At 44.4% G+C, this 23,823-nt stretch overlaps 1 protein-coding gene across 1 annotated transcript in view; it reads left to right on the top strand.

The window, feature by feature from the left end:
• The window catches only part of LOC135211384 (serine palmitoyltransferase 1-like), an 81,510-nt gene extending 66,855 nt beyond the window's left edge, over positions 1-14,655 (top strand). Inside the window, exon 5 of the mRNA XM_064244697.1 lies at positions 14,458-14,655. Coding sequence (XP_064100767.1) covers positions 14,458-14,655 — 198 coding nt within the window. The remainder of the gene's footprint in view (positions 1-14,457) is intronic.
• The last annotated feature ends 9,168 nt before the right edge of the window (positions 14,656-23,823 follow it).

The raw sequence follows: 23,823 nt of genomic DNA, 5'->3' as shown, positions 1-23,823 counted from the left end.
AGTAGGAATCTGTCAAGTCTTGATGTTGAAACCAAATTGAAAAATCTTTTTCAGGCTGACTTGTTTGTCGTAATCGTGCTAGCTGCTAAGCCTTTTTCAAATAGGATCTGAAAAAGGATATAGCTGAATTGATTGTCATGATCCTAATATCTGATTCTCTCAGGAAGGTTGCTAACTTTTTTGACAGCAGCATCATACTGTCTCAAAGTTGAATCTCTTTTATCGGATTCCAAGAAGAGAATCTTTTGCGGGTCAATATTCGCATCCCTTTTCGCTGCAAACTTCATGAAAATCCATAAAGTTAGTTGTTTTGAGAATCCCTGAGGAAGCGAACACAGTCTTCGTTTGTACTGACTGGGAGAGCCTGGGATTGGGATCCGAAAAGAGGGCGAAGACCCAGTTCCAGAATTAGAGGGTACCAATTGCTCTTCGGCCAGTCTGGGGCTACTAGAGCCACTGACCCTTGAATGTCCTGAGTTTGTTTAACACCTTCATGAGAAGATTCACTGGAGGAAAGACATAAATCTTCTCCCAGTTGTTCCAGTCTAGAGCCAGGGCGTCCGTGGCATAGGCCAGAGGGTCCAGGTTGGGGGCCAACATAACATGGGAGTTTGTGGTTCGCTTGAGATGCGAAGAGATCCACCTGTAGACCTGGAACTCTCTGAAGAATCCATTGGAACGAACTGTTGTCCAGTGACCATTCCGACTCTAAGAGGTACTGATCGGGATAGAGCATCTGCTATGACGTTTCTCACTCCAGCTATATGAGTGGAGGAGAGATGCCAACTGAAACTTGTCCGCCAGGGAGAAGATGGCTACCATGACATGATTTTAGATGACTGATTTGGAGCCTCCTCTGTTTATACAATGTACTACCACTGCGCTGTCCAGGACTAGCTTTATGTGGGAGCACTTTGGCGACGTAACCTTTTTAGAGTCAAGAACACTGCCATTGCTTGTTTTTTCCAGTACGTTTATATGGAAACTGACGGAACTGAAGTGACCACGTTCCTTGAACCTTCTTGAACTGGGAATATCCTCCCCAACCGCTTAATGAAGCGTCCGTATGGATGGTAATCCCTGGTGGAGGAAACTGAAGGGGCACTGACACCGACAAGTTCTTGACTTTCGCCCACGGCCGGAGTCGATTCTTTAGAATCAGAGGGACTGAGGATAATTTGTCCCTGGACCTGACATTTGCTCATGAGCGCCAGATTCTGGTTAGGTCTTTCAGTTTGGCTTTCATTAGGATGTTCGTCACTGATGCAAACTGGAGTGAACCCAGGATCCTTTCCTGAGTTCTTCTTGACGCCAGTTTGTGACTCAGAAATTGCTTGACTGACTTCGCTATTTCCTTCCTCTTGGTTGATGGAATCGACAGAGTATGGGAGGATAGATTCCATTGAATGCCTAGCCACTGAAAGTTTGACTCTGGAGTGAGTCTTGACTTGGTCCTGTTTATCTTGAAGCCTAGATATTCCAGGAACTGAATCACTTTCAGTGTTGCTCTGTTGCATTCCTCGACTGTTGAAGCCCAGATCAACCAATCGTCGAGATACGCTACTACATAACCCCTTGCCATCTTAGTTGTTGAACTACTACTTCCGCCAGCTTCGTAAACACCCTGTTGCTACGTTGAGCCCGAAAGGAACTACCTTGAAGGAGAATGTCTGGTCTCCTATCTTGAAGCCCAGATACGGACAGAAGTGTTGCAATAGGGATATGATAGTAAGCGTCGGTAAGATCGATAGAGGTGGTGACGGCCCCCACGGGGAAGTAAGGTCCGCACCTGCGAGATGTGAGCATCTTGAACTTGTCGCAGCGAATGGCTAAGTTTAAGTGGACAAGTCTAAGATTACCCTTCTTTTTTGTGAGCCTTTCTTTGGCACGCTGAACAAGCGTCCTTGAAATTTTAACCTTTTTTTTGACTCTCGCTATAGCTCCTTTCTGAAGGAGATCCTCCGCATACTCCGTCAATTCCTTGGAAGGAAGTTGGCGGAAAGGTCTGGATGGGGGTGGGTTCGCTAACCAGCTCCAACCCAGGCCTTTTGACACAATGCTCTGAGCCCACTCTGCTGAAATTCCACCGGTGACGAAAGTGAAACAGCCTCCCTCCTACCTTGAAGTTCCTCATTGGTTCTGGTAGCCTCCTCGGCCTCCCCTGAAATGTTTTCCTCTATTAAAGGGACCTCCCGATCCTCTCCCACGAAAGGATCGCTTACCTCTGCCTCCCTACCCGAGCGGTCATACTTCTGTGAAGCTTGACCCTCGAAGACCTGGTTGTAGGCTGGAGAGAGGGCGTAAGAGGTGGAGGGCTGAGGCTGAGGGGAGATAACATAAATCGGCTGCGACTGAGCCTTTGAGGTGGAAGGTAAGGTTGGGCTGTTTGCACCAAGGGAACAGCCGGAACTTGCTGAGAAAAGCGTGGCTGCTTCTTCTGGTAGGGCTGGAAACGTCTAGGTTTCCTTTGAGCCTTACCCTTACCGCTTGATCCTGTCGTCTCTTGGCCGTAAGACCCCAACGGTCTTAAGGCTCTGGTTTCAATCTCGTAGCTCTGACTGAACCTCCTTCACCATCGCTTCTGGGAAGAGGTCTGCTCCCCAGATGCTTGAGTAAGCAACTTATTCGGCTCGTGTCGAATTGTCGCTTCTTGTAGCACATGTTTCCTACAATTCGTCCTGGCAGTGGCGAACTCAAACATATCCGACTGCACCGTTTGAGTCAAAGATTTGGTAAGAAAGCTTGAAGAGTTGGCTCCGACCCATAGGCAATGGTAGCCACCTCGGTCATAGCCATGGAAATTAATAGACCTGGCTAACCGTGATTTGGCATCGAATTCTGCCTGAATAAGGCTATCTGGAAGCCTAGGTAGCTTCTCACCAAACTGCTCCATAGCACAGTCTGGTTTGAGTTTTTGCCAGCTGAGAAGGTGTTAGGTAAATCTTCCCACAATTCACCGCTGAAGGAAGTAAAGGAGATGTAGGATCTGCTTCCTTCAGTTGAGGCATGGAATCCCCCTTCTGGTGCTGCTGGAATAGTAGTTGTTCGCGATCTTTGTCAAGAAAGGGAGCGGGGTACTCTCTTCCATCGTAAAGATCGTAAACGGGACTCTTAAAAGGTTGGATTTCATACATTCAACTTACCTGTCAGATATATACATAGCTATCGACTCCGTCGTCCCCGACAGAAATTCGAATTTTCGCGGCACACGCTACAGGTAGGTCAGGTGATCTACCTGCCTGCCGCTGGGTGGCAGGACTAGGAACTATCCCCGTTTTCTAATCAGATTCTCTCTGTCGCTGGGAAGGTAAACATATGTTTCTTTCCCTCCTGATTTGATTTTCGTGTTTGTCATCGCCATCGATCTTCTGGGCCGACTTTTACAGGGAAGTACTGATCGGTGGTTTGGCATACGTTTTTAATAACTTTTTAATAACTTTTTAATAACTTTTAATGAATTAACTTCGAAGTTTTCGAAGAATAGAGTATGTGTAACTACCGAAGTTTTCGGTAGACAATTACATAGTTTGCAAGAAAGGGAAATATAAATATTTATTCATTGATAAATGTAATAAATGTTAGAATTTGATTGAGGAAAATAAGGTAACTTCCTATTTGAGGAAGTCAGAAAACATAGAACTAGATATGCTTTCTTTAGAAGCTTTAATAGCCCTCGTTCTGACAAGCAGTTAGAATATTAACAGTACTAGTAGTGTTGTTTCCTCATCACCTTCTTACTTCACAGAAACTACAAATTCATTTGCAATTTGAAGATAAAGGAATGTAGCTCAAGATACGAGCTATTATAAGGTAAGAAGTGATTATAGTGTTCCCCATTGCAATAGAGGGTGCGTCTGATCGGCTCTGTCTCGCTCCCAGGCCTAGACCTCTTCCAAGCTCCCTGGCCCGGAGGAGAAGGAATGTCGAAAGCCGTACGGAGGTTATGGAGAACCCCCACCGTTCAGGCGTCCCCTCGGCAGGTTCTGTAGAACGTCCCAGACTGCCAGGGATAGCCATTGGAAAGGCATCCTAATTCAATGTGTTCCCCTTTTTATTATCGTCTTGACGAATAAGGAGTAAAACATTCAACGGCGTAGATTAAATGAAGATGCAAGATAATCTCGTCTGGCTATCGGAACCTCAGAAGAGACGGAGAAAGGAGAAGTATATGAAAATATTTCTATTCTGAGAAGAACGAATTAGATATTAAAGAATATTTGTTGATCGAATGATTATATGGATCTCGTTTAGTGAGTACACATATATATAACTTTTAAGCTTCTAGCTCCTTGGGCATGAAGCTCCGGTAACGAGGCTCAATGCGCCTAAAGCGTCTGAAACAAGGCGCAAAGCGCCTGAAACGAGGCGCAAAGCACCTGAAGGGCCTGAATATGGGCGCAAAGCGCCTGAAAGACTATGAACCAGGATCTTTATCGGAAATGGGAGTCCTTCTCATTCAGAAGAAAGGGAGGGCTATGTCGAAAATGGAAGTATTGTCGAATTCTAAGCAAGAACAAATGTACAAGAGATCGGAACCTTCCGCACACAGGATCTTCCAGAAGGCGGAAGATTCCAGATTCGAATAACCTTCCAGACGTACAGAACTTTCCAGGCGAGGATCGCCTTTCAGATGCTCGGAACTTTCCAAGGGCGATACGTCTTCTAGGATCCAGGAGTATTCTGATCACGATACTCCTCCCAGGCGCCAGGAGTATTCGGAACGCGATACTCCTGCCAAGCACCAGGAGTATTCCGACGAGCACGATACTCCTCCCAGGCGCCAGGAGTATTCGGAACGTGATACTCCTACCAGGCGCCAGGAGTATTCTAGGCAAGATACTCCTGCTTAGCGCCAGACACTTTCTCCTACAAGAAGAGCCTGACAACCGCCGAGAGTCCTCCAGGCGAAGGGTGAAAGACATTCGAGGCTTCTCCTGATAGGGACGGGAGTTGTCGCGCAGGCGGCCGTTGCCCTTGTCAGGATCGTCTTAATGCAATAAAGGCAAGAGCAAGTTCGGTTTTTTCCAGGCAGGGACTCAAGATGTAGCACAGGCTGCCGTAGCCCTTGTCAGGTTAGAGTCGGTACTGCGAATAGCCCTTCACCTTTCGAAGGAAGCGCTCTCCTTCGGTTGCTCAAATCTTGCCCCAAATTGAGGAATGGAAGATAGAGCAGAATTGTGAGAATTAGTTCAGTATTAGTAAGAGGATATTAAAATCATCCTCCTTCTAAAATAGATTGCAACCAACCATTTACAGAAAGAGGGGCAATCGTTTGGAAGTTGAACAAGACTCGTACGAGCTCTCATTCATTGATTAGAGGCTCTTCCAGATAAGAAAGGCGTAAAATACGGACTTATCTCCAAGATAATAAAAGCTGGAAGAGATTCTCTTCGATCCTCGGTTGTCATTTGCAATATCTTTCGACTAATACTCATTCGGGATTATTGACGAAATGAACGAAGAGAGTAAGATTTCTATTCTTTCTCTGCATGTCGGAAAGGAAAGAGTGTCGTAGAAGGCTTTGCTGTATATGACTACTGAATGACAAGTCATAATACTCATACCATAGTTTTGCCTTTCTGGTTCGCTACGGAATTGTCTATATCCTTACAGGATTTTCCTAGTAAAGACTTCGCTTAAAAGGTTTGTTACGACAATACCTATTCAGCCTCGGTATTAACAAAGGTTGATTGCCTAAAATTTGCATTATTGAGACTTTCTTAGACTCGAGAATAATTTTATTATATCCATTCATTGAAGGGAGTAACTGGCAACTCAGAATGAATGCAGCCAGGCAGTGAACGACACGGCTGTAATTGTGAGCCAATCTAGTACCATCCGGTTCTCGGTCGTGAACGGTTGGTTACATCTTTCTCTCCTAAAGGATCGAATGCTTCACCGTATATTCCCCATACAATCAGGGACTTAACCACGAATTGAGGGGATTTTTTAGGCAAACATGAATAACATCGTATTCGTTTTGCTAAGGATATCTCTCGCCTCGGCGAGGAAAGAATGTAGTAGGAAATTCACCTTAAGATAACGATACGCTTAAGCCTTATGCACACACCGTGGTTAATTACAGCGTTCCTACTATCCTTACAAGAGTTTCCTAGATGAATGCTGTTTACCACAATGTGATAGGATTATAAAGAATTTTAATTCGGCAGAGCACGATTTAACATTCATTGGAAAGAGTTTGTCAGACCCTGCGGAAAATATTCACAGATATCTTCGCAAGGCAGAAGATGAACGACCTTCTTATAGATTGCTTCCTTTTCCTCGAAACAAGAGAGGTAGCAAGATACGCCATCTTTAAATTAAATAGGGGAATAAACTTTAGTCTTTTTTTTTTCCCCTAGTTGTATATATTCTTACACATATTAAAATAAATGGGCGTCTAAGGAAGAAGATGAATGCATCATTTTGGCAATAAAAGGTTGGATTCACAGAAGTCACGTTCTTCTTTCAGCATGTGTCGGAAGGTCTAAGAGATTTGATCGGAATCTATTATAAATATTGGACCTGAAAAAACCTATTCACTCTGAGTCTGTCTGCGTGCAGACTGACCAGAAGTAAATATGAATGAGAGGATTTTTCAAGGGAAGCTTGATAATTCCTTTAAATATGTTAAGACATAGAGTTGCTGCAGATCGTGCTAGATAGAAAGGGGAAACTGTCCTCTTCCGATACCTCTGTGAACCACATAATGGTTTTCTTCCCTTTCAGAGGGAAGAATCACCTTGGTAATTTATGCTATCAATGAACACAGTGAAAAGATATATTCTGTCTAGACAAAGATATTAGAGATAGTAGAGATTAAGATCTTCGGGATCTTATACAATACCTCTATACGATAAGAGTAAGAGATCTTATACTTAGAATGGGATCCTAATTTGGGCCTCAGATTCCGTGTTCCGACAAGATGGAACTGCTCCTAATCAAATGTTTCTCTTGGTCCTAAACGATCAAAAGGACAAGTGAAATTTTGGGCTTTAGAATCTGGAATCAAATTCTATGACTGACTCGGCATTGGTTCTGGCCAGCATAGTATGTTTGGCAAGAGAACTAAAGCCTTTTATTCCTGGATCAACGCTTTTAGATAGAGGTTTCGTTGTCCGGGTATGTAGTGACATTTGTCATCTACAGAAGAAGAAAAGGTTTAAACGTTTACTGACAGAGTCTTTGGAACGCGAGAAGGGCTCAAACTACTTCCCAAAAGGTTTAGAGAGATACATTCAAGAGCTAGAAATCAACCAATTTCAGCTCAGAATCTCTTTAAATTCCAAGCTCCTTCCCTTCCTTCGGGCAAGGATAGGGAAGCTTCTGCAACGAGAAAACTCATCAACATGTAGGAGGAGAACTCGTTAGCAACGGAAGTATGCAATAATGATCCTCCTCGGAGGAAGACTTGTCTCTTGGACTTTTGAGATTTCCTATTGTCTACTGGATGGAGCGGACTAAATTGTGATGAATGTGCAGGAGCAATTAGCGTCTTTGGTAGGAGTACTTTCTAAAGATCCTACTCGTAAAAAGGATGACAGACTTCTGATTAAGAGATCCAAATACCGATCTCCTGTCGGGCGCGACGAACCCTACAGGGAGTTGTCGCACAAGCGGCCATCTCTGGGGGAGCGATGCGTTAGGCAGGCGAGACGTGGGAAGGAAGTAACTCCTGCCAAGCGTCTGGCGCCAACTAGGAGCCAGGCGCCAAGTAGGCGCAAAGAGCCTGACTTTACTGTAGATCGTTCTAGGCCAAGATCTTCATCCAAGCAACAAGAGCAACTGGAGAAAGAGAGAACTCCTGATAGGAGTATAGCGCCCGCTAAGCGCAATATACTTGCCATTCGAAAGGCCATTCCATGAGCGATACTCCTACCAAGCCACAGAGTATTCGGAACTAGATGCGCCTTCCATAGGTTCAGGAGTATTCGGGAAGAGATACTCCTGCCAGGCGCCTTGAGTACTCTGACCTCGATACTCCTCCCAGGAGCCAGGAGTATTCTAGACTTTTTAATCCTACCAGGCGCCAGGAGTATTCGAAGCGCGATGTGCCTACCAAGCGCCAGGAGTATTCTGAGCTTAATACTCCTAACAGGCGCCAGGAGTATTCGGAACGCGATACTCCTGCCAAGCACCAGGAGTATTCCGATGAGCACGATACTCCCTCCCAGGCGCCAGGAGTATTCGGAACGTGATACTCCTACCAGGCGCCAGGAGTATTCCGATCACGATGCTCCTCCTAGGAAAGCGATACTTCTGCCAGGCGCCAGGAGTATTCCGAGCACGATACTCCTCCCAGGCGCCAGGAGTATTCGAGAGCGATACTCCTGCCAGGCCGCCAGGAGTATTCAGAGGACGAGGAGTATTCCGATCGCGATACTCCTCCCAGGCGCCAGGAGTATTCGGAGCGCGATACTCCTGCCAGCCGCCAGGAGTATTCTGAGCTTAATACTCCTAACAGGCGCCAGGAGTATTCGAAGCGCGATACTCCTGCCAGGTGCCAGATGTATTCGAAGCGCGATACTCCTGCCAAGCGCCAGGAGTATTCGAATAGCCCGCGACTACTCCTGCCAGGCGCCAGGAGTTATTTCGAAGCGCGATACTCCTGCCAGGCGCCAGGAGTATTCCGAGCTTAATACTCCTAACAGGCGCCAGGAGTATTTGGAGCGAGATGCGCCTTCCAGACGGCGGCAGGAGTATTCGAAGAGTTTTTACGACTGTCAGGCGCCAGGAGTATTCTAAACAGGATACTCCTCGCGCCAGCCAGGCGCAAGCCAGGCGTTAGGCTTCATCCAGATGAGATCCAGTTCAAAGAAAGTCCTAGTCTTCTTTGAAACAATGGTGATCTCTAAAGCACTTCATAAGTGACTTGATGATACCTTCAAACAGCTGAGAATTTAAAAAGCTCATGAAGTGCGAGCTTTTGCAAATTCTTGTTCTTTTCGTAACAATATGTCAGGAAGACATATTAGCTTTAACATATAAGAGATGCAACTATGTGTTGACTGCTCATACACGAAGGACTTCAAGTTAACCTACGAGAGATTCTTCTCTCTTGGTTTATACGTATCAGCGGATACGTTGCTGGGATAAGGACCGACACTGATCCTTTAATAATGAGTTGAATTTATTTTAACTCAATGATTTTTATTGGAGGTTTGAAAGGAGTTTGGGGGATAACTCTCTTTCAATTTAGCGCGAACCCTCATGTTAGGAATAGGTGATCGGGATCGGTGTTGCGCTCCTTAAATAAGTGCGTGTTGTCATATAAGCGGATGTGCTCCCATTGACAAACGCCAGTTAGGTTTCTGTCGAGTAAGTGGGAAGAGACCCCATCGACAGATCACAAGAACTCTTGGCCACAGATCACTATCTCGCTAAGGCTCTTGAGATGAAGCAGACTCCTATGCAATAGCTAGGAAGTCAATCCTTCGTCTAGAAACACAGAGGAACTAAGGTCTATAAATACCTACAACATATGTTGTTTACCTGTCCTAGTCAGTTAATTAGCTTGTCTCTTGCCCTCCACCAAAGGTGTCAATCAGCTATGTATATATCTGACAGGTAAGTGAATGTATGAAAATGATATTGTTATGATACAATAAAGTTTCATAACATACTTACCTGGCAGATATATACAATTAAAGACCCACCCAGCCTCCCCGCAGGAGACAGGTGGAAGAGAGAATCTGATTAGAAAACGGGGATAGTTCCTAGTCCTGCCACCCAGCGGCAGGCAGGTAGATCACCTGACCTACCTGTAGCGTGTGCCGCGAAATTCCGAATTTCTGTCGGGGACGACGGAGTCGATAGCTATGTATATATCTGCCAGGTAAGTATGTATGAACTTTATTGTATCCTACAATATCATTTTTTCGTGTTGGAACAATCCATGTCCTCTAGACACCTGAGCCATTCTCTCTGAGCCTGGTCACGTGAATAGAGGACTGTCTCCTTTGGTACTTTATCATCCCGAGTCATGGCTGAGGCGGTGAGCCTAGCGTAGCCGATGACGGAGGCTGAGGTCTTCGGGTAGAACTCAAGTCCTCAATCCTCCGAGTTCCACATTCCGGGATAGAGATAAGCCCGTCCTGGAAGGGGGGTGTATGACGCTACTCTCCAAGGGTTGTTCATTGGAGAACGGAGGTAGAGAGTCATACGGGGGTAGCTGGGCTCCACCTGTGTTGAAAGGTGGAGGAGAGGCTAGAGGAGCTTGGCTCAGTCCGGCTATAATGTTGTCCTGAGAGGTAATCCTATCAGACACCGAGAGATCATTTGTTCCATGCTATTTTTCAGAGACCCAACCAGATCGCCCACTTGTTGTAACAGACCAGCGTTGGAGTCCAAAGCCGGAGCTGCTGCGGAGGTGGAAGGGTGGCTCTGAATCGGAACCAAGGGTAGCGAAACTGACGACTCCGCTGGAGTGTGAGATCTCTCCCTGGAGGATCTACTCTCGAGGACTTAGAGCCGGACCCAGAAGCTTTAGATCTCTCTGCTCCGGGGTTTCTAGCCGGTAGACTTACGAGAAGAAGATGACGCCGAAGCCGTCTTCTTAGACGACGACTGACGTCTTCGTCAAGGTTTTCACTGCTTGACCCCTTGACCTTGGGTCTAACTGAAGCGTCAGGAGAAGTATATAGTTCATTACCTGTAAAAGCCTTGGAAGGATGGAGAGGTTGCAGGGGTAGAAGAACCAGTTGCACCCAAGGGCATCCTTGGGTGTCCAACGTACCTACCTCGACCAACAGGTCGTCTACACCTACCATAGGTTCCACATTGATATCAAGCGTCGCGACTTCCGAGGAGATGTCCTGGCCTTGGTCCGTCAACGAGGCAGCCAGCTGTTGCTGGATGAAAGCGATAGTCGGGGCCGCCTCCGCTGGGTCGACGTAGCCTGTAGCCTTGCCTCCGGGGAAGATTAGTACCGCCAACCTCTTCTCAAGGATGTAGGGCATACCCTTGGCGGCGTTCTTCCCAAAACCGCCGACCCAGGCCCGCAGGGTTGCCAGTTGCGGTATCCCTCACAGCCGGAGCCTGGAAGAGAGGGTATTGATTAGATTTTAAGAATAACTTAAAACTAAAACCAAATTTAAAGCTTAACTTAAATTTTATAGGGGCTATAAGACCCCCTGAATTTTTATCTTAAGTTAGTGATTAATGTAAAAACTTAAGCACTATAACAATGAGGACCAGTTACCGGAGTTGGAATACTTACCCCGTCTAAGAGCTGGCTCACCAGATCGTAACAGATGGTACACGTCTCTGGTACCAGACCTGGATGTCCCCGTGCGGAGTCGCGCATGGAGCATGGGACCGCAAACTTCGTGTCCACATGGGTCCTGAAGTGTGGCGGCGCATCCCGGATGCTCACAGTTGGTGGTCTGTAAGTGAAAGACACATGAGTATCTTAAAGACTATCACTTACAGGCTAAAGGACAGAAGAACTCCGTTGCATGCCGAGCTCGGAAAAAATTTGGGCATAACCCCTCCCTTATCGCCTGAATAGGCTATAACCCCGGAGAGATCCGGTGAGACAGGTAAGGAGGAGGGGGGTGGTTTAAGGTACTTAAGATAAACTTACTAGTTTAACATAAAAGATCTTAAACCTAAAAACTCGAAACGTACCGGACTAAGTCCCTGTCGTGGCGTGGCGGAGTGTAGTAACTCAGCGAGACGGAGTGGTTAGAAGGGACCAACTGTATGCTCCGGTCCACCCTGCTGGGTGGACTAGCACCTTTCCGCTGGATGCCAGGCCTCCGGTGGTAAAGGAGCCCTAGTAAGGTGGGAAAGAGCGAGAGGACATACAGACTCGGGCTAGTAACGGAGCGACGGGGTAGCAACGGAGGGGGAAAGGCCAGTCCCCCCCCACCTTACCATCCGGCCGGACCGAGAAGCCGGAGAGGTCGAGTCCAGTCTGGGTCTGTCCCGTCCCTCTACTCCCTCCGCCTGGGGGGAGAAAGGGAGGCAGGCTCGGGTATGCGGAGCGAGCATGGGCAGACCGACCCACCCCCCCGACTCTATAGAAGAGCGGGAGGGGGGGAAGGAATGTGACTGGACAGGCGTCTGGCTGCCTCGTGATCACGTAGTGACCACGGGGCGGTAAGAACAAAACAACAGACAACTAAGCCTAGAAACATAACCACTGATCAAGAGAGATGCTATCGGGAAGCAACCGAACTGAAGAGCGGTAGCATATAGGCCCTAAGGGCCATAACCTAGGCTAAGCAAGCCAGACGCCTAACTAACCTAAACAAATATCATATAAATAAATCAAATGAATAATAATGAAAGAAAGAAAACAACACAGTAGGAGAAAAAATCCAGGAGTGTACGACTAACCCGAAGGCAAGTCTACCACTCAAAGCTAGCCGAGGCCGATACTAAGAGCCGTGGCTAGGGTCTGGATGGAAGGAGCCTACATAAGGTAAAAGACATGCATGCATGACAAAACCGTGTAGACCGTACCCTAAACAAAGCGGATAATAGAAATAGAGCGTACTTAAGTAAGGGGATGTTCTGGGTATGGGCGACCAAGAACGAACCCACCACGAGGCAGAACCATGCTGCCATGCTTCCGACCTAGAGTTCGTATTTATACCTAAAAAACGGCAAATACGGGCTCAGGGCCGGAAAAAACCAAATAGCAATAAACACTGAGTACTTAACTTAGCTGCTGCGATGGCTGCACGCTCCATGGTAAATAAATCCAAAGAAAAGGGCACAAAAAACACCGAGTAAAAAAAGGGCATGTGTGAATCGTGTGCGCTAACTGAAAAGGATGGCCACCAGAGGCGCAGCAGTCGGCAGCATGGGATGGAGTAGTAGTAGTAGTTGGGCTGCCCACTCTGTGGGTCGGCTCTCCTCTTGGAGTGATTTTGTAGTGGGAGAATTCTATTGGCATTGGCTCGTGGTAGTGGTCTCACTCGCCATAGTGTTCATACCGACACCCTCTTGGAGGGTGAGCGAGTCAGTTTATACTGACCTTTTTTCTTTATTTATTTATTCTCTGGTATGTGTTAGTACATTTACCCTAGAAATAATAGATTAAAGGATATTTCGCGCAGCGACACGAGCTGAGCCCAGAAATTATTTCGTCGCTACTTTGACATAATTTTTGCACCATTTTAAATAGCGTTACATGGAGTATTATATATGAAAATGTGTGCAATTTCATGTAAAATACAACAACAAAATACTCATGATTGTAGCTTTTATCAGTTTGAAATATTTTCATAAAAATAACGATAAGTGCCAAAATTTCAACCTTCGGTCAACTTTGACTCTACCGAAATGGTCGAAAAACGCAATTTTAAGCTAAAACTCTTCTAATCTAGTAATTTTATACATTCAGCTTACTGTCATATAATACATAGCTATTGACTCCGTCGCGCCGACAGAATTTCGAATTTCGCGCACACGTATGCTACAGGTAGGTCAGGTGATCCACCGCGCCGCCGCTGGGTGGCAGGAATAGGAATCCATTCCCGTTTTCCATCAGATTTTTTCTGTCGGCCATACTGGCAACATCGTTGTTGGTATCTCCGGCTGGATTTCGTTTTTTGGATACAATTGATCATCGTTTTGGACCCTTTGGTGACGTATTTGGATCGTTGTACTGGCATACGCTTTTGTGGATCGTTATTTGGATTTTGGCTTGGAATTTTCATATGATGTCTGATTCTGGAAGTGTGGTGAGAATGTGGTGAATGAAGGGTGCAAGGTGAGAATGCCGAAAGCTTCGGTGATCCTCACACTGTATGTAAAAGATGCAGGAAGTATGAATGCTCGATGGATAACACTTGTCATGAATGTGAGAGTTTGAGTGCTGAAGGGTGGAAGTCTCTAACTTCTTATTTAAGGAAATTAGAGAAAGACCGGTTAAGGAAGTCATCTTCCAAAACCAAGCCTAGCTCTCAATCTTCAAGTGGTTTGGTGAGTAATATTGTACCCTCCTCTAACATTATGAACGCTCCTTGTAATATTTCAGGTCCTTCTCCGAATGCAGATCCTACGGACTCTGCTTCGGAGATAGCAAGCCTTAAGCTGCGCTTATGAAAATGGAGCGTAAAATGGCTGCCATAGAAGGTAAGCAAAGTAGTGCTGTGGAAAGTGATGTGAATTTCCCCAGTGAAGTGGAGGAGGCGTCTGATTGCTTCACAAACGCTCCCAGGCCTAGACCTCTTTTCAAGCTCCCAAGCCCAGAGGAGAAGGAATGTCGAAAGCCTTACGGAGGTTATGGAGGATCCCCACCAGTCAGACGTCTCTTCGGCAGAATCTGTAACGTCACAGACTGCCAGAGAACGCATTAGAAAAAGCGTTCTACGTGAATGTTTTTTTCGTCATCGGAGAATTCCTCACCTAAAAGAGGATGGAGATCAGCGGATCGTTCTCGTCCCTTGAAGAGGATCTGGGAAGAATCGGGCATAAACTCGAGTCTGGAACGTTTTTTCGAAGGACTCCCTGACAGAGAATAAGAAAGCAAAGGTTTTGGCTTCTCCCGATAAGTTGTGGGGAATGGAGAAAGAAGGCTCTCCTTCCTCTCGTTTAGACCAGAGAGAAGAAATGACGAAGATATTAAAGGATATGCAAGAGTCTATTGCTTCTCTAGTCGGGGTTCTTTCGAGAGATCCTCCAAGAAGAAAGGATGTTTAATCTTCCTGTGAAGAGTCAAAAAACCTTACTATCAACCTCCCAGAAAAGAAGATTCTTCTTCGGATGAAGGGTCCTATTTTTCACAGACCCGCGAGTTCGGGGCGTGAGGCGCCAGCCAGGCGTGAAGCGCCAGCCGAGCGTGAAGCGCCAGCCAGGCGCAGAGCGCCAGTCAGCCGCAAAGAACTAACACGTAAGCGCGAGGCTCCAATCAGGCGCGACGCGGCAACCAGGCCCTATCCGATATCGCAGGAGACGACTAGGCGCGAGAAGCTGGCCAGGCGCAAGGAGCCAGCCGCGCGTGAGAATTCCTACAAGCAGAAGAGACAATCAGGCGCGAGGCGCCATCCAGGAGCGTAGCGCCAGCCAGACGAGAAGCGTCAGCCAGGTGCGATGCGCCAGACTGCCGAGAAGCGCCTACCAGGCCAGAAGCGCTAGGCAGGCGCGAGGCGCCAGGCGCCGCGAAGAGACATACAGCGCGTGAAGCGCCAGCCTGACGCGACGCGATAGACGGCCGCGAAGCGCCAACCAGGCGTGAAGCACGCGAGGCGCCAGCCGCGCGAGAGGAGCCAGCGAGGCGCGAAGCGCTAGCCGAGCGTGAGGCGCCAACCGCGTGAGAAGATTCAACCAAGCGCGAAGCGCCAGTCAGGCGCAAGGCGCCAGCTGATCAGAAGAGCGGCAAGAGCGAGAAGTTATAACGGGTAATAGAAGATCTTTTCATGTAATGTCTTCGGATAGAGAGTCTCCTACAAGTAGAAACCCTAATGCAAGGAAGCCACCTGGTACATCGAAGGTTACGGTTTCAACCTCCATGTCTCAGGATGTTTTGGTGGATAAGAAAGGGAGAACTTCTAGATCTGTCAGTCTCTCTCCTTCTAGGAGTATTTCTCCTATAGGGAATATGTCTACGGACAAAGAATCTAATAAAAGAGCTCGTCTCCTTCTAGGATGGAGTTGGATGAGGTGTCGGAGGAAGAAACCCCGAACAATGAGGGGGTATCTAACTACAAAGTGTTAGCCTCTCTTCTCCTACAAGAATTTGGAGACTCTCTAAGCCCTGCAGCTCCTCCTTCCCCGAGATCTCTGTTCTCCAGTACGAAGGTTCCTAAATCGTCTTCGTATTTAAAAATGAAACCAGCCATATCAATGAAGAAGGCTATTCAATCTTTAAATAATTGGATGAAGGTGAAGAAGGAAGCTCAGAAGACAGTTTTTTGCACTCCTCCATGTAAGCTCGGGGGTAGGAGGGGAATATGGTACAGGACAGAGGAAGCGATGGGACTTATGCTTCCATCTTCCGCGGAGCGGATTTTTCAAGCTTGGTTGAAGCATCGAGAAGACATGCTTTGAATACAGCTAAAGCATATTGGAGCATGTCAGAATTGGATCAACACCTCAAGGGGCTTTTCCATGTACTAGAAGTTTTTAACTTCTTGGATTGGTCCCTTGGAGTGCTGGCCAAGAAGGCAAATGAACCAGATGTTTTAGAACCTGAAGTTTACATTGCATTTTATCCTGTATGGATAAGGCGGTTCAGGATGGATCGGGAGAATTGTCATCTCTATTTTGGAGCAGGAGTAGTGAAGAAGAGATCATTATTTGGTTCATTTCTAACCAAAGCGGTTTCTCCTTCACAAAGGTCAGCCCTGTCATACGCTCCTCTCTCGGATCACCTTTTCCCTTCGCACTTGGTGAAGGAGATTTCAAAGTCTCTTGCTGAAAAGGCAACCCAAGACTTATTAGTACAATCCTCCAAGAAATCAAGACCACAGTACCAGTATGCGAAGAAGACTACTCGTACTCCGTTAGTGCCCTTTCGGAGAGGTTCCAACCTCTCGTCCCCTTTCCAACGAAAAGGAATACAGCAAAAAAGAAAAGCGAGGAAGTCCTCCTTTAGATCTTTCAAGAAATCAAAGTAGCAGCGAGGTCCTCCAAACATCTGTAGGGGTCAGGCTCCTAAACTTCGTAGGGGCATGGAAGATAAGGAAAGCCGATCCTTGGACGCTAGCAGTCTTGGGGAAAGGTTACATTATACCTTTTCAGGACAGACCACCTTTGTCGAATTCCCCTAAAGGAACTGTCGGCGAAGTACAAGGACCCTGTTCTGAGGGAGAACACTTCATTCAGATGGTGATAGGAATGAAGGACAAAGAGGCAATAGAGGAGGTTCAGGATCCTCCTCTCCGGGGTTTTGGACAACCACCTGTTTTTAATTCCAAAGGCATCCGGGGGATGGAGGCCAGTCTTGGACGTGAGCATTCTGAACAAATATGTGGAAAAGAAAAATTCTCTATGGAGACTTCTGCCTCGGTACTTTCAGCCCTGCGAAGAGGGAGAACTGGATGGTCTCTCTAGACCTGCAGGATGCATATTTCCACGTTCCTATTCACCCCGTCATCAAAGAAGTATCTCAGGTTTGTGATTCAAGGGAAAGTCTACCAGTTCAGGGCCTTGTGCTTCGGCCTCTCCACGGCTCCACAGGTATTTACGTACCTGATGCGGAACGTAGCCAGATGGCTACACCTGGAAGGCATAAGCGTCTCTCTGTACCTAGACGATTGGCTGATAAGAGCAAAATCCCAGGAACAATGTTTGGAGGATCTGAGAAAACATTAGAATTGACAAAGCAATTAGGACTTCTCGTGAATCTCGAGAAATCGCAGATGACCCCCAGTCAGGACATAGTCTATTTGGGGATTCAGATGAATTCTCGGATTTTCGGGTTTTTGTTTTTCCGTCCCAAGAAAGGATTCTTCGGGGGATTCAGAAAGTTACATCCTTCCTAAAGAAAGACAGGAGTTCAGCCAGGGAGTGGCTGAGCCTTCTAGGGACTCTTTCTTTCCCTGGAACAATTTGTATCCCTAGGAAGACTTCATCTAAGGCCTCTACAATTCTTCCTAAGAGATCTTGGACTTGGAAAAGAAGGGCCATCTGTCGGACACTTTTCTGGTAACATTAGAGGTGAAGAAACACCTAAAGTGGTGGCTGCTCCCACTCAAAGAGAACAAGGGAGTGTCCCTATAGGATTGGTTCGGACCCAAACCAAATCTTGTTCTCAGACGCTTCAGAAACGGGATGGGGAGCGACTCTAGGGGCAAGAGAAGTCTCTGGCAATGGAAGAAAGAACAAAGAGATTGGCATATCAAATGCCAAACGAACTATAGGCAGTGTTTCTGGCATTAAAATTCTTCGAGTCAGAAGTAAGAAATCAAGTGATTCAAGTCAACGCAGACAACACCACGGCGTTGGCTTATATAAAAAAACAAGGGGGGTGGGGGGACGCACCTCGTTTTCCCTATTCGAGATAACGAAGGATCTGTTGTCATGGACGGAGGAGAGGAATATTACCCTCCTGACCAGATTTGTGAAAGGGGAAAGAAATATCAGAGCAGACAGGCTCAGCAGGACGAAACAAGTTCTCACCCCACGGAGTGGACTCTGCACGAGCAAGTCTGCCAAAGTCTGTGGAACCTGTGGGGAAGGCCGCAGATAGATTTGTCTGCGACGTTCCTGTCAAAGAGGATAGAGTTCTTGTCTGCTCCTTAGTAGAAGACCCGAGAGCGATAGCGGTGGATGCCATGCTACCTGTAGTGGTCGGGACTCGACGCTTACGCTTTCCCTCCATTCAAGTTGCTAGGAGTAGTGATGAAGAAGTTCGTAGGCATCAACAGGGACGAGATTAACTCTCATCGCCCCCCCGTTTTGGCCATCCCAAGATTGGTTCACAGAGGTACAGAATGGACAGTAGAATACCCAAGATCTCTTCCAAACAGGATAGATCTTCTCATAACAACCCCACTTCAAGAGGTTCCATCAAAACAATCTCCCCGCTCTCGCTCTGACTGCCTTTCGACTATCGAAAGATTGGTCAGAGCGAGAGGCTTTTCAAGCAAGGCTTCGAAAGCAATTGCTAGAGCCCGGAGATCGTCAACTATCCGGGTCTATCAATCGAAGTGGGATGTGTTTAGAAGATGGTGTAGGAAGAATAAGCTGTCCTCCTCCGATACCTCTGTGACCAATATAGCAGATTTTCTGTTATTCCTGAGAGAGGAATCCAATCTGTCCGTAGCTACAATAAAGGGATACCGAAGTATGCTCTCAGCGGTATTTAGAATAGAGGCTTAAACTTGGCAGAGGATAGAGATTTGCACGATCTCATAAGATTGTTCGAGACGTCAAAATCTATATCCTCTACTCCGCCAAGTTGGAATCTGGATGTTGTGCTCAAATTCCTTACATCGGAAAAATTTGAACCTCCCGACCGTGCCTCGTTCAGGGATTGGACGAGAAAGTGTGTTTTTCTCATAGCCTTAGCGACGGCTAAGAGAATAAGTGAAATCCATGCCCTAGATTCTCGGGTGGGTTTTAAGAAAGACGCAGCCATCTGTTCTTTTGAAACTCTGTTTTTGGCAAAAAATGAGAACCCTTCGAAAACCATGGCCAAGAGTTTTGAGGTGAAAGTCTTTCAAACTTAATGGGAGACGAAATTGAAAGAACTTTATGCCCGGTTAGAGCTCTTAGGTTCTATCTTAAAAAGAAAGAAGAGTTGAAGGCATGTACAAAGTCTATGGTGCGCAGTTCGGGACACGAAAAGACCAATGTCCAAGAATGCGCTAGCGTATTTTATTAGAAGTGTGATTATGGAAGCTCATAGCGATTGTGCAGAGGATTCCTTTAAATTATTACGAGTTAAAGCTCATGAGGTAAGAGCAGTGGCAACATCATTATCATTCCAAAAGAATATGTCCATGAAGGACATTATTAATGCGACCTATTGGAGATGCAACTCGGTATTTGCATCCCACTATCTTAGAGATGTTAAAATTACCTACGACAAGTGCTTCTCTCTAGGTCCTTTTGTGTCTGCGGATACAGTGCTGGACTGAGGACACATACCGATCCTTAAACTTTTATGAAAAGTCTAATACTTCCATACCATACTGGTGGGATGGGCTCTAACTTTCTTACTGACGGCTAGTTGTTGCACAGGTCGGCCATGGCTTTGTTTAGGTAAGGAACTTTGAGTTTATCTTACAGGATAGGCTTGGATAAAAACGGTGTCTTTGATTACGGAGATCTCCACTATTTGAGGCAGTTTTTTGTGTTACTATTGGTAAAAGTGCTTGGTGTCGCACAGGCGGCCATAGCCCTTGCTAGTGAGGAACTAGAAATGTGCCTTTGAAAACGGAGTAGGATTAAAGACATTGCCTAAATTCGTACATGGACCTCTCCTTTTAAGACAGTATCAGGATGTTCTGCTGACAAGAAGTGCTTGGGCTAGCACAGGCGGTCTTTTGGTGCTTTTGACAGTATGAGAATGTGGCATAGGTCTTACAAGCGTAGTAGTACAAATTGAAATTATATTTGTTTATTTTTATTTTTATTATTTTTCATAAAGAATTAGGTGTAAAATATGTGATTGAGTTTTTTGGTTGTTTGCAAGGAGTCCGGGGATGACTTCTTGCAATCTTAGATACAACATTTGGTTAGGTTAAGGTGATCAGGATCGGGATTGTGCTCCTTAGAAAAAAAAGTTCTTGTCATATAAGTGGATTGAAACCCTTTGACATAGCCCTTATAGGATCGCCAAGTAAGTGGATAAGACCCCTTTGGCAGACCTACAAGAACTCTTAGCAATAGATCAATATCTCGCTGAGGCTCTTGAGACTAAGCAGACTCCTGGGCATTAACATGAAGTCTTCAGTCTAAAACAGGTAGGAACCAAGGTTTTATGTTATTAATACCTACAACGATTGTTGTGTTTTCCTGTTAAATCAGTTATTAGCTGTCTTTACCCTCCTCCTCCAATGGTGTGAATCAGCTATGTATATATATACAGGTAAGTTGAATGTATAAAAATGATATTGTTTTATGATACAATAAAGTTTTATACATACTACCTGGCAGATATACAATTAAACTACCACCCAGCCTCCCTCAGGAGACAGGAGGGTGTAGAAAAAATCTGATGGAAAACGGGGAATGGATTCCTATTCCCGCCACCCCCAGCGGCAGCGCGGTGGATCACCTGACCTACCTGTAGCGTGCGCGAAAATTCCGAAATTCTGTCGGCGCGACGGAGTCCAATAGCTATGTATATATCTGCCAGGTAAGTATGTATAAAACTTTATTGTATCATAACAAATACATTATTCACTCATTTACCTTCATTTTGTCAACAAATTGGACATCTCTAGCACAATATTTTGTTTGATTATGTGAATTTATGAAAAAAACTTTTTCCTTACGTCCGTGCGGGTAATTCTTCCGATAAAATTTTTTTTGTGCGATTGTCGTAATGTTTGCACCATTTTAAATAGCCATTACATAAAGTTTTATATATGGAAATGTGTGCAATTTCATACACAATACAACTAAAAACAACTCATGGTTGTAGCTTTTATCAGTTTTGAAATACGTATTTTCTTATAAATAACGATAAGTGCCAAAATATCAACCTTCGGTCAACTTTGACCACCGAAATGGTCGAAAAACGCAATTGTAAACTAAAACTTATATTCTAGTAATATTCAATCATTTACCTTCATTTGCAACAAATTAGAAGTCTCTAGCACAATATTTCGATTTATGGTGAATTTATGAAAAAAGACATTTTCCTTACGTCTCCGCGCGTAACTTCCGAAAAAAATCAGAAATTATTTGTGCGATTGTCATAATGTTTGCACCATTTTAAATTAGCCGTTACATAAAGCTTTATATATGAAAATGTGCGCAATTTTATGTAGAATACAACAAAAAATGATTGAAGGTTGTAGCTTTTTTCATTTTCTAAAAATTTGCTTATAAATCACGATAAATAGAAAAAAACCACGTACGGTCAGCTTTGACTCTACCGAAATAGTTGAAAAACGCAATTGTAAGCTAAAACTCTTACAGTCTAGTAATATTAAGTCATTTATCTTCATTTCTAAACAAATTCGAAGTCTCTAGTACAATACTATTTAGATGTATGGTAAATAAAAAAAAAAAAAACTTTCCTTCCTTCCGCGCACGGATTCTCCGCCCCAAATCTCCAAAATGCGTACGTCGCATTCTCGTAATATTTGCTCCATTTCCTATTAGGCGTTTCATAGAGTTTTATATATGAAAATGTGCGCAATTTTATGTAGAATACAACAAAAAATAATTGAAGGTTGTAGCTTTTCTCATTTTCGAAATATTTGCATATAAATAAATATATAAAAAAATTCGACATTCGGTCAACTTTAACTCATCCGAAAGGGTCGAAAACTGCAATTGTAAGCTAAAACTCTTACAGTATAGTAATATTCAATCATTTATCTTCATTTTGAAACAAATTAGAAGTATCTAGAACAATATTTAGATTTATGGTGAATTTTTGAAAAAAAAAAAAAATTTACGTCCGCGCGTTACGGATTCATGTATCATTTTGTGATAATATTTTCTCTGTGTTACTTTGATCGTTTTACAATGTGTTATATGCCAAAATGATTGCAATTTAGTGTACAATACAACAAAAAAAATTAACTCGTTAGCTTTAACCGTTTTGCTCACAGCGCGATTTGAATACATTTATATATGAAATTTTGTTTTTGCGCCATCATATATCACATTATTTATTTATGATAATTATATTTTTTCATTTCTGATGGTTGCATACTAAACTTCAGGCAATGACAAAAAAAGGAGCCAAAAAATTAACTCTTAATCTTGAAAACTAAGCGCACTGTGATTTTTTGAAAAAAATATTTTTTCCGCTTCCACGCTCACTCCGAGACCCCCCCGACATACGGGAGACAATTTTTATTATACCCCTTCGGTGTAAGAGGGTTAATAAAAAAAAAAATAAAAAAAGTAAAAAGATGCGTTTAAAAATATGTTTTTATAAACAACACAAGATATTTAACAAAGGTAGTAAATTTCTAAGATGGGCCTTGAGGAGTCCATCTCCAGAGTAGAGAATATATAAACTCATTATTTTACAAACACCACCTTACTTACAAACAAGTTATGTTCTGGACAGCCATTTGTATGTTGAATTGTTTGTAAGTTGGTTACTGTATTCTTCATGCCTTATTTAAGTAGTATACAGCTTGATATAAAATCAATACAGTGCTGAACATTTTTCTCATCCTAAAACACAATAAGTACCATCCAACTTACAACCTGGTTGACATACAACCACTCATAATTACAAACATACTTTTGAGAGCACGCTGCATTATGACAGTTGACCGCCATGCTGGATAAATGTTGGAGTGCAGCCCTGCTTTATTTTGCATTTATGCATGTAATGTACATAATACATTTACTTTGCTTAAATTATTAAAATATATCAATAGAAGTATATTATGGTAAAAAGATTGAAATACCAACCAGTACATTACATTACAGTACTATGTAGACACTTTATACAGCAACCGTTTGACATTATGCCCCACCCAATATGTATGTCGGCCAATTACTAATGTTCGATTTATGTCCAATTTGATTTACTACTGGTTTGTTGGAACCAAGCTCGGTCATAAGTAGGATGGTACTTGTACAATGTGCATACAATACTGTGTGTACAGAAAAGGCATGCAAAAAGAAATTGAAACTTCAGGTGGCAAAGGGGAATGCTCTGAACAAAATTTTAATTTGCAGTCTGAATTGTTTATAACTGAATGTTTTTAAGTTGAGCCTTTGTAAGTAGAGTAGTGTCTGTATATGTTGTTTCATTAATTGAACTACGTACTGTCTTTTCTTACTTCCAGATCCCACAAAAAGGCAATGCAACACGCAAATTCATGGTTGTAGAGAGTATTTACATGAACACTGGAAGATGTGCCTCTACCTGAGTTAGAAATGAAATTGGCCAAGGCAAAAGATAAAATACGCTTATTCATTGATGAATCTATCACATTTGGCACTCTGGGAGAAAATTGCCGAGGAATCACAGACTACTTCAACATTCCAGTAAGTTATCCTCAGAGGTTTTCTGTAGTTTTTGATAGTATTTATGCTGTAAACTTTTCCTGTTCACCCACACCCCTCTCCAAATCCTCTCTCAGTCTGTTTATGAGTATAAGCAATGTTACCAATATATTTCTGGGTTCGACCTGTGTTCGCCGGTGAAAAGGATCCTCTGCTCACTTTTCTAGTATGAATAGGTTCTAAATATACCAGAGAAAAAGCTAGCATGGTATG

Source organism: Macrobrachium nipponense, chromosome 4 (assembly GCF_015104395.2).
Source record: "Macrobrachium nipponense isolate FS-2020 chromosome 4, ASM1510439v2, whole genome shotgun sequence".
Taxonomy (NCBI): domain Eukaryota; kingdom Metazoa; phylum Arthropoda; class Malacostraca; order Decapoda; family Palaemonidae; genus Macrobrachium; species Macrobrachium nipponense.
The sequence above is the reverse complement of the archived record's forward strand: the minus strand, read 5'-3'. Positions and strand labels throughout refer to the sequence as shown.